At 38.1% G+C, this 15,591-nt stretch overlaps 1 protein-coding gene across 1 annotated transcript in view; it reads right to left on the bottom strand.

Moving 5' to 3' along the window:
• The window catches only part of LOC103713726 (DExH-box ATP-dependent RNA helicase DExH11), a 29,150-nt gene extending 14,550 nt beyond the window's left edge, over positions 1-14,600 (bottom strand). Inside the window, 14 exon segments of the mRNA XM_008800742.3 lie at positions 2,894-3,004; positions 3,090-3,245; positions 3,983-4,355; positions 4,566-4,633; positions 5,656-5,766; positions 5,913-6,113; positions 6,414-6,515; positions 7,533-7,640; positions 8,045-8,286; positions 12,418-12,496; positions 13,050-13,121; positions 13,210-13,470; positions 13,808-14,065; positions 14,369-14,600. Of these exon segments, the coding sequence (XP_008798964.2) occupies positions 2,894-3,004; positions 3,090-3,245; positions 3,983-4,355; positions 4,566-4,633; positions 5,656-5,766; positions 5,913-6,113; positions 6,414-6,515; positions 7,533-7,640; positions 8,045-8,286; positions 12,418-12,496; positions 13,050-13,121; positions 13,210-13,470; positions 13,808-14,065; positions 14,369-14,503 (2,277 nt within the window). The 5' untranslated portion in view covers positions 14,504-14,600.
• Between the last annotated feature and the right edge of the window lie 991 nt (positions 14,601-15,591).

The following is a 15,591-nucleotide window of genomic DNA, read 5'->3' on the forward strand; positions in this document are numbered from 1 at the left end:
ATGACATTTTTATCAAAATAAGATTCATACCCCTACATGATTCTGATTTTACAACAATTTTTTAAATTTTATATTATTTTTAAATTTTTTTAATCAAAAAATATATTTTTTATTTAAAAATTACAGATTCAGTAAAAAAACTATGATCTTGGTGTCATCGTGTCGATCTTCCCTAGATTTAACTTATCATTAAATGACACCAAATAAAAAAATTTTAACATGGCCTCCTATTTTTTTAATTTACGGCCAATTTTGGCCTCAAAATTAAAAAAATATATATAAAAGAAGTGAGGAGCTGCATTACCTGATTTCAACAAGATCTCAGGCTGAAATCCACTGAAATGGCTAGATTTGGGTTATTTCATTCTTTTTTTAAAAAAATGGTGTGACAAGTTGGGGGGTGCTGAAAACCTCTTGCAGGGGTTCTGAATGCCTCTCGATTATTGAGGGGTTATATGACTGCGTCACTGAGAGAGGGGGTCTCACGTGCAGGGCACGCGAGGGCCGTACCAAACGCACGCAGGGTGCAAGCGCAGGCGAACGGGCTTGGTACCAAGGTCGTACGAGTGCGAACTGTGCGATTCGCACAAGTACCACTCCAAACCGCCCGATTTTGAGTAGTTTACTTCATTTCCGACTCGAGGGGCCAAATCAATACACCATACCTTAGTTGTGCCGATCAATAGCGGTATGTACCGACCGTACCGTACCGGTACCAAACTGGTACATGATACCGAGGGCATGCCGAGTATCAGTATTGCCGAATAGGCACCGTACTGGGCATGACACAGTAATAGGATGATATCGATACCAAGTCTGATACTGAGATGGTGAACTATAGTCAATACCAGTACAGTCGAGATATGAATGCTTAGGCAATAACATTGCATATGAAGGCAAAAAAGGATGGTCATCTATAGAAAGAGAAGAGCATATTCTAGTAGTTATATAATCATATAAAAATCCAAAAGTCCCTTAACTAATGCCTTAAAAGTTTTGGAACAAGCAACTATTCTCTATTAAACTATTGTTGCATTATTTACAAATTTAATATCTCAATGAAGTCTTTCAACTATAACCAAGAATTGCTGAACCGAGCCGAACTGGCCGGTTCAGCCCGGTTTGGTTCAGCCCAAACTGAGCTGATCCAGTCTCCTACCATGGTGCACGATCTGGTAGAGCCCGCAAGGATACAATTGCATATAGAAGACGGGCTTCTCGAGGTCGTTCGGGAGGACACGATGCAGCTGCAGATGACCTCGCACGTGGAGTAGAATTCATAAACGTATCAGATTCAAAGTCATATACCGGATTTTATTATCCGCAGCCACAGACAGCCTATGACCCATATGGATACGGATGTAGATATGGTACATCTGAGGCATCTTCCGGTGGCTACTATCCTATGCAGTCCGAAGCATCTCACAGGTCGGATTTTGCTGCCGGCATATTCGGATGAGCTGCTCCACAACTGTATTATCAATCAGAAGACGCTTCTCATAGTCAGAGCTTCAGTGAGAGATCCGAGAGTGCTTATAATCCGGCACACGTTCCTTATGAGATGAGTATACAAGACTACAACGCCGCTTGATTAGAAGGATAGGTTGATGTGCCTCCCGACTATGGTGATGATCCGGATATCTACGACAGGCATCGCCACTCGATCCAATTTTAGAAATCATTATGTATATTTGTTGGACTTTAAAAGTATGTAATTGATTCAAGGTACGCTGTACCAGTACTGGTAGGCGTACCGGTCACCTACCAAACAGGTTTGAACTAATACCAAACCAGCCAACGCACAGCGCACACGAAAAAACGCTCGCGAACGTGCGCATGCCGCGTTAAATGCCACAGAGTGGCATTAAATGTGTCCGCACTGCCCCGAAGAATCGCGCGCAGGCGCGGTTCCCAGCTCACACTGCGAGAGCATGCTGCCCCGAGGGCGGGGACCGGTGTCTGGTTCGCACCGGTACCGAGCTTGTATTGCTCGGTTTCGGCCTCTTTAGGGCATAAACCATTTTCCACGCTTGAACCGGACCGGTCCGGTACGAGCTGAACCGGCTAATACGGGCCGGTTCAACATACCATGAATTGATCGTATCTTGATTTGAGGATATTTTATGTTGTTCATTTGATGATTTGTATCATTTTGAAGCAATAAGATGCATCATCTAGCTTATACCGGAATCATAGAAACATCAAAAAACATCAAAAAGACATCACAAACAACAAAAAAAATCAAATTAGGCTTAAATTTATAGAAAAAATCAAAAAGAAAGATAACTACAAAAAAATATAAATTAGGGTGTGCCGGTCCGTGAACCAACACTTCCGGTTCGGTACCAGTTCGGTTCGACGAACCTTGACTATAACTCCATTGACAACTAACAAAGCTTAGACATATCAATTGGACCTCACTTTGTGGATGAACTCATGATTCACTAAAGTTCATTTCATAACTGGCTCTCAACTACACAACCACCCCCTGAAGTTGGTCTAAGTTCTTGGCCAAGGCAACTTTGGCAAGAGAGGAGCTGATGAAGCAAGCTTCAAGGTAGATGGGAGGTCAGACCATACCGATTTACCTCCAACTATATTTATATTGCTGATATTTAAATAATCAATATTCATTCTATACATTTTATCATCGATTGGTAATTTCATATATAATTATGTTTTTTTCTTTTTGTTCTCTGTTTAGACTTTTTAAACAATCCACAACAACTGCAATAAAAGTAACAAGGTCCAGGGCACAGCCCTCATTTGTTGATAGCATCATCAGTGAAACCATGCAAAGCACTGATACATGCAATGCCCTTCAAATCAGTGCCACAGTAAACTGGAGGTCTAAGATCATGAAAAGAAACTAAAGGGCCAGGTGAAAATCAACCTTAATCACGCCGCGACAAAAGAGCATTTCAACAACTTCCTTTACAATAGGAAGAAGTCCAGCATGGTGCACACCAATCCCTCGACGTAATAGGTTTTGCACTCCGACAACCTGCAAAAGGCATCCACATGGTTTGCTAAATGTCAAGATCCAATTAAAATTGATTATAGCACAACAATAAGGAGCAAAGGTTTACCTGTGGTAGGTTCCTGTCAGATCCCTTTAGGCGTGAAAAAGCCTTATCACAAAAGACACGAATTTCACTTTTCTCAGAATTACTTGTAAGGTCCATTCCAGTCATGTTATCTGCTGATTTATCACATCGATTCTTCGAGAAGCAGAATATAACAGCCTAAAAATACCATGCCAAACATTCAAATAAATGTTCAGAACTGCAAAAGAATTGGATTGTACAAATCTTGCAAGCATAAACAATATAGGTAACCTTCACTCCATAGTTTTGCATATTAAGCTAGTTCAGATTATAATTACAAGCAGAGGAAGATATCCACAATCCGAAATGCATAAAAAAAAAATTTGACAATCTAAAGGCATAGAAACATCCAGTCGTCAAAGAGGTTCGAAATCATCAGATGTAAAACTTGCGCATGATCCTAACTGGAAACAAGCTAAAGCAATAGATGGGACATAGTTAGGGTATTACTAATGATAACAAATTCAATATTACTTCGCAGCTTCAGCAGGGATGAAAGTTCTCAAGTTTTTGAGGGGAAAAAACCTTGGGAGAAACATGGAAGAATGTCAGGGATTAGAGAAGATTATTCCCTCTTTTTGTTTTTTGAGAATATGGTGGTTATTCACCACCGTTCAGGTTTGAACCAGAGACCTCTCACTGGGAGAGGTAGGTGCCAACCAGCTAAGCTTTCAGTTGCTGGTGATTAAAAAAGAATATTCAACAAAATTGTGAATAATTCACAAAAATTATTATAGGTTCGTACAAATAATGGCTCGGTATGAAATCAGGATAAATTAAAAGAGAATTTGATGAAAATATTTAAGAAAAGAAATTTCATTAATTCGGAAATTTTGCTGTTAGATATAACATGAGAAAGCATACTCCATACATACAGGCAAAAGGGACTTCTTCGAAAGCTTGTTTATTAGCAACAACCATAATGATGACTCTGATCTCCGTGATCCCCAACTGTTTTGGTGACCTCCACTAGTCCCCGAAAGATTGTCGACCACTCGATGTTTGGAGTGTTTTTGAATTTTACCTCGACCAGAATTATCAGGTTGCCTAACTTGAGTTGCGCCTAGGGATGTTGGAGGCCCTGATTTTGTTCCAGATTTGCCTCCAACAGTACTAGAACTTTTCCTCTTATAGGCATCTTTAGCTGCTCTCAGTCCCTGAGGCAAAAAGGAATCTCCCTCACATATTTTGTAAAATTCTCCAGAATAGAACAAGCAGTGCTCAAGAGGAACTGGTCTCTTTGTGGTCCTGATAGGCAACACATAGCATAAGGCAAAGAAATAACTTAAAACACAAGCTGACAATTTTTTTAAGGAACTTTTTTTTGTGTTATTCTAAGCATGGAGATATAGGATAGGAAACAGGTAGAGAAAAAGGTAGTGGTCATAGAAAAACAAGAACGGCAAAGTTTAGATATGGGTAAACAATGCATGCAAAGAAACATGAGTTGATACTTGCCCAGTAACACGGATCTTCTTCTGTTTTGTCCGACCAATCCAGTCTGCAAATTCCATTGTGTTTGGGACCTAAATAATGCTACCAAATCTTAGTTAATGCAGAAATTATCTCAAAAGGCACATAATCAGATAAAAATCTAAGTAGCAAAATATATATCCATCAAAAAAAGCAAAGGATCTTACTTATTAGGAACAATAGGACCAGCTGTTAATAATTTTATGATTCTGTGAATTGTTGAATGCAAGATTTTACAATTTAGTTATGATCCATGGGCTTTTCAAGTTAGCAAGTAATCATATGTTTCTACAAGCATGCAAGAATAGTGTGGACTCAAGAGAGAATCCACTTGTGCCAAAGAGTCCATAATTTTATAAGAACAACTTGGATGTTAGCTTTATCTTATAGAATACAGTTAACTTTACCCTTTGCATATACATCCATCATTAGGGTAGCAATGCAAATATTTTTGGCAATTCTGGGGTGATGCCATCATATCCATAAGTATAACTCCAAAGGTACTCCTCTGGTGAAATACAGTACAAAAAGAAAATTACAACATAACAAAGAAATTTATTCCCCTTCCTCATCAGGAATGTAACAAGCAATAGCAGATAAAATAAAAATTTGAAACAATGAAATGAAGAGGTATTCCTTTTTTTTTCTTTTTTTATTGGTGGGTGGAAGTTTTTGTTCTTTGGATAGTGGAGTGTAGTTTAAGTTCTCTTCAAAACCAGCTTAATATGTGGAAAAAAATTTTACCTTCAATGTACCATCTTCTATTATTGATCCATAATAAAGAAAAAAATATCTTAGGCGGCAAAACAAATAGTTAATAGAAGCCTCATTATTCCATCATTCCCTATGACAAGTTAGTACCAACTACCTGAGTCTCAAATCCTCCATCATTTGCATGAGATAATGGAAGTCACATCTATTCACTTTCATGTAGTACATTAATCAACTGGAACAGTCGATAGGAAAGCATTCAAGAAGTCCCTATTTTTGGTGAATCAAGGAGTCCCCAGAAGTCCTTATTTAGGTCATTTTGATTAGGTAGACAAATCTGTGAATCCACAATGTTAGTACATACCGTTGCTGAAAGGAGGACAATGTTGACATGCCTTGGAAGCATGATTATAACTTCTTCCCAGACAACACCTCTTTCAACATCATTTACATAATGCACTTCATCAAATATAACCTGTTTATTCAACAATAAAAACCAAATTTTAATAGAAAAACTCCATGGTTCTTAGACACAGAGAAGTTACTGAAACATATTAAAACTCTACTGTCCATAAAAATAATAAATCATAAAGGAGTGAAAAATCAGACTCAAACTATTACCCATTCAATGTCACGAATAATATCAGCTCCCTTGTAAAGCATTGACCTTAATATCTCAGTAGTCATGATGAGGCAAGATGCCTCTGGCTTTAAGCTTACATCTCCGGTAAGAAGACCTACATCAAACTTGCCGCAAAGATCCCTGTACTTCTGGTTGCTTACGGTTTTAATGGGAGCAGTGTAGACAGCCCGTGTGCAATGCTGCAAGACAGGAGCATCTTTAACAACCAGAGGCATATGAAATATATAATTTACAAAATCAGCATGAACATCGAGCAGCACATAGCGCCAGATAAGTATGCTTCATTCGAAAAAGGCAACATACAGAATAGAATTGTAAGGGTTGATGTGAATATACATCACCTCAAGTCTCAAAGATAATTCAATTCAATGGTCAGATTATAACTTCAGATGTTCATAAAGGCAAATTCCATAAGCCAGATTGAACAACTTAAATATAGCTAAGTAATCAGCCATTGAATATGAAATTTAAAGGTATACCTTTGATGCTAAAGCAAATGCATATTCTGCAACAACTGTCTTTCCAGCTGAAGTATGTGCTGCTACAAAAACAGAGTCACCCTTCTCAAGATAATATATAGCCTGCATTCAATGGAAAAAAAAAACAGTTATTTAACATATGTCACATGTGCTAACAAAGTCGCAAATGAAAAATACTACTTTCAAGATAAACGAATAATTATGATTAGATAAGCCAGTATTGTTTTGGCCCTTACATGCTCATTACAAGCCTTATGGTAATCTTGTATCTTATAGAACCATGGCTACTTCCAAAATATAAATCCTAACAACTAGTTTCCAAATTGTCAATCTTATCTCGTCTACAAACAGAGATTATATTTAAAAGGAATTGACTGTATAAAAGGAAAAGAAGGGAAAAAAATTATATGGTGTAACCTGGCTTATTACAAATATTATATGTACAAAATATTTATTAATGCGAAGTCGGACAATTCAGTTAATTAGGCAGGAAACAGTAAAATTTCAAAACATGAAAGATCAGCAAGCAACATGTTGAAACCCATGTTTAATACAGAAGGGAAAAGAGAGAAAGCATGGGATCATGAAGAAAGATGGTTTATCAAAAGGCCTAGAAAAATGAGTAAACCATAAACCATAACCACAATCTTAATTAACAAGCCTTATCCACTTATTTATCAAAATTTTTAGATGATTCTCTGATATTATGTCGTACTTCCATTACACATTTGTGCTTTTAAAATTTTGTATCACAACTTTCATCTTAATTTTTTTCGCTTCTTTGAATTATTAACCAGAAGCCCTCTCTCCTTTTTAAGTCTCCTCCTGGTTCCATGAGGCATTAGCCCTGTCCATACCAAGTAGTAGATATTCCACCACTTTATAATGAAAGTGGTAGATAACACTTTCTCTAGTGCAATCATTTCCTAAAACTTTAGGCAACAGTAATGTAGATTAGCACTATCAATCACATATCTTTAGCAATTCCATTTATCTTTCTATCAGAGATGATAAAGTGGTGAACCATCTAGGTTAGAAGTTATCATGCAATACTCAAAATTATCCTCCACTGCTATGAGGCTATGTGGAGTTGAAAGTGTAGCATAATTAGGCCCCTACCTCCTTTTGGAATCTATCCAACTCAAAAGGAAAGTTAATCGCCATATCAGGGACAAGTTCATAAAAGTGATTTACAATCTCCTCACCCCCACCAACAAGAGCCCAGACCTGCAGACAAGGAAGCGGACACCATTAACACAATAACCTAAAGCAGCTGAGGGTAAATGATTTATGAAAAAGATGTGCAAACAGAACTCCAACAGATGCCGGTGCTAAATCAGATCTATTAAACATGCAACAATACAAGCTTTTGAGAAAATAAGGGGTTTTGTTCGCTAACATCAACCACAAATTAATACAAAGCAAGCTAAAAATCATGATACTTCACAAAGTTCAAGTATTTACCTTATGTTCATTATTGGCAATGACTCTTTTTCTTATTATCCCAAGGTTACCAAGTATGATCATCCAAATTTGGAGAAAACATAAATGCAAAGCCCTCGCATATCATAGTAGTTCATGGGATGAGAGAAGTGATAAACAGAATAACTACTAAAATATCATTATCATACCTCTCCTTCTTTCTGCCCACTATCATCGCTTGCTCCACTTAACTTTGATGCTGTCCCTGCTGGTTCAGTCAACAATATCTCATCTAAAGAAGTTTCGGCTTTGGGAATAGCATTGATAGTATCAGTCTCCTTTCTTTCAGCTACAGGAATAGCATCAATGGCATCATTCTCCTTTGTTTCAGCTTCAGGAACAGTGTCGATGGCATCACTCTCCTTTGTTTCAACTCTTGCCTCTGGAGACTCTGGATTTTATGAGGCATCAATTAGAAAAAAGCCAAAAAGAAATTGTATTGAGCAAATGGCTCCACAACCAGAAGTGGATGGAAAGGTTGTGTTGTTTGGATGTCTGTGACTTTTACTGGAACAAATAATAACAGTAAAAAGTTATATGAAGCCAAAAGGCATTTGTTCCCCAAAAAAATAATTTAGCCAGGTTTGACATGCCTGGTTTTGCAGAACAGGTTTCATGCAAAGCAACCGAACACTATTTTCACAAAGCTCATCCATTCTAAGTTTGGATAAATCTCTTTGAACAAAACCTGCCAACTAAGCAGCCCCAAAAGTCTGTCACCATCTCATCTGAAAATTGAACGCCCTTTAGCATGAGTAAAACCTAAGGTACAGCTATTAGAGGGGGTGATTTGATCAAAATATTGGTAAGCCCCACCAAGTTCATTGAGAGTTACGTAATAAACTATTCATAATTCAGACTAGCTGTTCTACTTCGTTTTTATTTCCCTTCTGTAATTAGAATCCTAGACTTCAAACTTCTGTAAGGACAATCAAAAGTTACAGTAGAAACTGTTAGGAATCTATTCTATCCTAAATAAAATTTCATGTTATATTCACATTCTTCTATCTCATCAAGGGGAGAGAGAGAGAGAGATGAGGAGAATAGCATTGTATAGAGGACATGGCACTAGCAGATGCAGGGTGCTGAGAAAGAAATGTCAGCAAAAATAAATGAATAAAACGACAGCTTTCTAAAGCTAGGATGAGAGGTGCAAGGATAAGAAATGGAGGACACTTGAGCTACAAGTTGATGCAAACAGTGAAGACAACCCAGGTGGCCCCTCCTCCTAAACTTAACAGTGGATGTATGTAGATTGGAAATGGACAAAATAAAACTGATAAATAGCAATTGGTCAATATAGTGAGAGCATTTCTAAGAAAAAGAAATGCCAGTGATAGCAAATGCAAATCAAACCTCAAAAGTATAATGGATACAGAAGCTAGCGGCTATAGTGAGGATGGAATGCTATTTAGGTTTTGGCAAGTAAACAGAAAAACTGGTGATGTTTATTTAAAATTAAAAAATGTCCAATCTCTTTCCTAGGTCTTTTGAACCTTAAGATCCAAATGTCCAGAGGCATCTTTTTTCAACATCATAACAATATAAAAATTCTTCACTGTATCAGTAATTATCTTTGGAAAAAATTCGAAGAGACAAATTATGAACAACTGAAACAACAGTAGTTAATCTGTTGATTTCCAAGGTTCTGAAGATGCCCATGCTCGTCACTAGATAGGATTGTTAAGACTAATTGATAAGATTATATTTCATATGAGTTTCCCCCTTTTTCTTGTCTTCTTCTTCTTCTTTTCCCACCAACAAGTTTAGTTTTAACTTTCCTCCAGATAGCAGAAGTCTCCACAAATTCATATGGAAAAGCATTTATGACTTCTCCTTCCTATTTTTCTAACGCAATAGCATGTGACAGCCCAATTATCTCACCTCCTCAATACTGCTATGTTATCAAGTTATTAGTCATGACTTTACATCTATAATGACCAGGGTCAGAAGCATGGTCATCTTAGTCCCACGAGAATTCTTGACAAGAAGATTTTTCATACTTTAAAGAAATGTTTGAATCTTGTGTGGTACCATATCAACTTCAAAAGAGGTTTTTTCTTTAAAAATAATGGCATGGGAGATCTTGAACTGAAAGAGATCATTGCTTTCTCATCTCCATGCTCAAGAATTTTGATGAAGTCATGCTCTAAATAAGTAAGGTTGTTTATTATAAATAAGGGAATTCTCCACATCACCCACAAATTCGGCCAGCAGTATGTAGCCTCCAACAAAGCCATTGTCCTCCGCTGCCCGGGATGGCCTGCCCATTTGGTGTCATGGCACTCCTTCAATAGTTCCTTCCTTAGGTTCCCAAGTTAGGCATTACCATTTGGTTGCCCTTGGTGTACAGGATCCCATCCTTGACCCAACACTTTCTCGTTTTCCCTTCAGCAGCCAACTTCAATAAGCCTTGCACCATAGTGTCCTCTATCTCTTTTCGGATGCAGTCGTGAAGGGTCACTTGGGGTTGGCACACCCTTGCCAATTCCATCTATCGGCCTAGCATATCAGTCACTTAATTCTCCTTGTGGGCTCCAGCAGCATGTCAAACTCGAGTAAGAAGTCATGCCAACAAACTTACTTTATTACCATATAACGGAAACTAGTAATCTGCTACCAAGCCCCATCTCCCCCATGTACAATCAGTGAGATAGCTTTAGAATTAATTATATAACCCATACTAGCAACTAGGCACATATAATGCATGTCTATAACAAAATTGAAATTTAAAAATTGTGATGGAGATTTTAATATTTAGTTTGTTAAATAATCAAATTATTTTTTTAATACATCTCTATAAAATAGTTAACAAATAGTACCTATATGTAAATATAATCTCCTTCACATATAAAGGGAAGGGATGATGGACATGGATGTGAGGTTTGGTGATCAAAATATAGGCTCCAATCATGGTTCGTCTGAATGGAGCAAGATATCAACTTGTCTTAAGTTGATTTTTATAACAAGATGATAGAAAAGTTTAATTACAAAAGTGAGGACATGAAAAGAGGATAAAGATTTGATTTTTTTTTTTCCTTTTGCTTACATGGAAAAGAATGATCAAGGATTGAAAAATGACCACACCGTAGTATTACCCTCTTATACCAAGCCCTATACCATCGAAAATACCCAGCAGTACCACCTTGAAACAGCAAGCTATGAATTGATATAGAGGCATATGGCAGTACGTATCATACCAATGCATAACTGATATCCTATATTGTATTTTAAGCCTTCAGAATGATTAATTTGTCGGCAAAAAGAAACTAATAGATGCAACTAAGATGCATGAGTTTGAGAGACTCACAAATATGCAAATGCTATCCCAATTTGCAAAATAAAACTCTTTCATGTAATTCAAGAATAATGCAACATATGCCAAAATAATGGAAAGAAACAAGTTTCCCTTTGTGAAATATGGTTTCAGTATCATATGACATGTTAGATTTTAATATGAAGTTTTAAATTCCATGGCCGGCAAAGTTACAGCAAGAGGCCAATTCATCTTTTATTTAGTTTATCCACATTATGCTGTTACCATGGCATTTCCATGGAAATTAGACATTCACATGGTAATCTAAAACCATAGTAGGATATGTTTCCACAATAGTTGATTGGATGAAATTTTGAGGTTACAAAATAGCATGCAAAATGAAGGTTTCCATGGCAATAAAAAAAATCCACTAGTTCCAGATCTTTTACTCCCGTATTTTGCATGAGAGACGCCTCCTCATTCCATCCCCCCTCTCTTTCCCAAAACAACTCACTGATTCCCTTTTTTCATCGTAACATCATATGCCTTGCCATCTAACATGTGAAGATCAATCATAGCTCCCTTCTTTGCCTTGGGTGTAGAGGGCATCCATGATGTAGATGCTTTTAGGGATGCAGGTTGATGAAGTGATGGAAGGTGTTAAGGGCATCATAATTGAGAGAGAGTGGAAGGAGCGACACAAATCCAAAGGGGAAATATATAGCTGGAGAGGAGGGGCAAGCGAGCAAGGCTGCCAATGCCCAATGGTGAGAGGAATGTGGGAAAAAATGTGGTCATGCTGGTAGAGGCCCAAAACGAGATGGACTCATCTCTTCCTCATCCCTCAATGTTTGAGAAAAAAATATTTTATTATATCTATTATTTTTAGCAAATAATAGAGAACATCGTAATAAAATTTTCCATGGGATCCCCTTGTAGCATCATTCTATTCCCACATTTTTTAAATCCTTTAGTAATTCTTGTCTATATACCCAAGCAGACCCTAAGTGCTTTCTACTTTTCTTGATTTTCAATCACTAGGCCCCACCCATATCAACCAACATTAAAAGACAAAGGCATAAGGATGGTCAAAGCCTACACCCGAAGTTTAAATTTCAAGACTGTTATGTATGACAACCCCGAAAAGATAGTTCCATTCAACAACAGCATTCATATTCCCAAATAGATAACAATGGAAGAAGGAGTTTTATTTAAATTTACATGAAAAAAAAAACATTTTACTGTTGTTCAATAGCCAAGACTCACCATCACTTCTTGATTCTTCAATAACATCTTCTTCCCAAGCTTTCTTGAATAAATCATCAAATTGCACCGAGTATCTATCCTGCAGAAAAAGATAATCGTCAGCAGTAAGGGCTAAAGACAGCATCAAAACTCTGGTATGACCATAGAAATATGGATTCAAAAATTTGCAATATAATGGTAGTTATAGCTGTTATAATGGTTCAGCCCGTCCTGCCTCAAGATACTGATTCTTATATTGAATTTAGTTTTCCTTTTCTACAATAATGTTTTACAACATTTTCATTCTTTGATGTTTCAATAATAATGCTTTTATTAGTACTACATAATATATCTATAAAAATCTTATCCTAAACACAATTTGCACAGCATTGCTGCATAACTTCTATAAGATATTGTAACGTGTAAGAGGGCAAAATGTTAACTCAGATATATTCTCTTGGAACTTTTCACTTCAAGGGAATCCATTATAATAGTCCTTTAAAATTTTGAAACATGTCACTCCATGCAAATGATTGCCAAAACCATGACTATGACTCACAAGGAATCTTATAAAGATAAAAACATCTGTTGATCAATTATCAAAAGACATTCTATTATTTAATATTTTTTTAGTTTGTTGAGAATCAACTAACCAGGTTTTCCTCTGTCGCAACCTGACCTGTAGATAACCGCTCATTGGTGTATTTCCAATGGTAAGGAAATTCCTTTAAGAAAGTAAAGAAATTATTATGTCAGTTGCATGTAACTAGAAATAAAGATCTAGGCATAACTGAATTAACTTCTGTAGTTTACCTTAAGACAACCTAACTCCAACCCTTTCTTGAAACTAGGAGGAACAGCCTGAGCCACACCACCATTGATAACTTCATGCACCCATTCACCACTGCAAGCACCCTCAGGAAGGACCCTCTCCGGTGTCCGAGAATCATCAAGACCTCCTGGGCGGAACGGGCGGTTGTTCATACTGCCTCTGACAAAATCCTTTGCTGGTCCAGGCATGCGTCCCAAGGTTCCAGAATCCTGAGGTCCTCCCATCAGCTCTGTCACATCTATCTGGAATGCCAGCAAATGTGGTAAATCGAGCATGCATGTCATTTCCAATCAAGGAAAGAAAAAGTTCGGACAGTCTAACAAAGATTAGCAGCTGCGAACCCCACAAGCAACATAATGTTATAATCAATAAGGCAACAAATGGATTATAGGTTCAAATACCACATCAGTTAATCCGAAATTAAAATTATTTATACATTGGCTCTACAATGTCATAAAAATTGATGTTATTCAAAAATAGAAAAATGGTATGCGTAGCATTATAGCATGTCTCACCTAAAGAGCATCTCCAATTTTACACGAAAAGGAAAGCGTAGAGATTATAAATATGACTACATACCTGCACTGAGCTCGGATCCCATAACCCCGTCGAGCCTGTTTTCTTTGACCGCCTAAAGGGCAATTCCCACGAGGGCGCCACAACAGAACGAGGAGCGGAAGGTTCCAGGTGAACCTTCGCGCTATCAAACCAATCGAATACCCACTGCCTTCCCGAGTTTTCCACCGAGAACTCATCAGGATCCAATTCCGGGAGAAGGTACTTCTCCTCCAGATTCTCTTTCAAACTTTCTGATGTTTCTGCCGGGAATGCTGGCGGCTGCAGCCAAAAGAAAAACAAAGTGTGATAAATGAAACAACAAGTATGCAGTTCAAGAATTTCAAGGAAAACCCCTTTTTTTTCTTTCTTGGAGCTGAAATTTGTTTCTTGACCGATCCGGTGGTTCACCACTCTTTTTTTCCAGATAAGAGAGGAAAAGAACTTCAACAAACGATAGGAATGTTGGAGAAGATAAAGAAAAAAGGGTGTCTCAGAGAGTGTTTTAACGGAAGAATAAGAGAAGAAATTGGTACAAGGGTTGCGAATATATTGTGGAAAAAATTAAGAGGAAAGAAAACTTACGAGGATGAAGTCGGGGAGAGATCGAAGGGGGTTGGAGCTCTCGACGGGTGGGAGAGGTTCGAGTCTGAGATGTCCACTGTGACCGGAGAACCCAATTCTGAAGGCGACCTCGTTGGCCGCCGTGATCCGGTCCATCGGAGACGAAGACGAGGGAGCTTCTCCGCCCTGACGACCTTGCTTGAATCTTGCCCTATCTTGGCGGCATCTTTCTTTCGGAAGTCGGCAAGGCTTCCTTAAAAATAGATATATATATATATACCCTCCCTCCTCTCGCAAGGATATCATGACTCATGAGACTTTCCCAGCCAATTAGACCATCACTCGGTCGGTTCAACTCTGGCTCTGGTCTATTTTACTGAAATTCTAGCTCCACGGTTCGTTGGATTTAAGCCTCGGTCGGGCGCACGTGTTTTTTTTGGGCGCACGTCCTCTGATCTGCTACCCAGTCCTCTGCTTGATTATCTTCTCTATGGATGTGAGCGGCAAAGAACGTGTTAAGGGATTGCTTCCATGCGTTGATATCCTATTACAAGGGATTTGTGTGCCTGCAAGAAAAAAGGTCCAGATATCTATGCAATGACAGTTGCAGAATCCTCTTGAAGCCAAGTCTTCTGCACATTCCAATGAATAACAGCAAAATAAAGCTCCAACTATGCTCCAACTAGCTCGGCAACTGGCATCGAGCGTGGGAGCACCGCTTAGCAACCAGCTCATACAAGGCATCTATTCATATCACGAATTAGCATCGATTTTGATTGAGAGAATATTAGACATCTTGACCTTGATTTGAGCCAACTTTCTCGACTTCGGGCATACCTGAGGTGAAGAACTTTGGTATAGATTGAGGTGTCATTTTGCTCAGAGCAATAAAGACAAATAATTATGCTAAAGCTATAGTTAATGCACGATCGATGCGATTGCCGCCGCATGCTACTCGCACGGGATGGTTAACACATTATTAATGTGCAGCCGACCGTTACCATACAGTTAAGGCACATCGCACCAAATTAGGTAAGAAACACGTATTCTACCTTATATAAATAGGTAACCCGGGATCCTAAGGTAAGCTAACACAAAGATTCCTCTCCACAACAAATTTTCTCCCGTTCATATTGTTGCTCTAGTATTCTAATTTAATCATCAGAGATTCCCACCGAAAATCTTTCAGCAAGTAGATTAATTCTTGTAGGTTGGCGCACCAATTGTTCTCCTCGGGCTCAACC

The sequence above is a fragment of the Phoenix dactylifera genome, chromosome 12 (assembly GCF_009389715.1).
Source record: "Phoenix dactylifera cultivar Barhee BC4 chromosome 12, palm_55x_up_171113_PBpolish2nd_filt_p, whole genome shotgun sequence".
In the NCBI taxonomy this organism is placed as follows: Eukaryota; Viridiplantae; Streptophyta; class Magnoliopsida; order Arecales; family Arecaceae; genus Phoenix; species Phoenix dactylifera.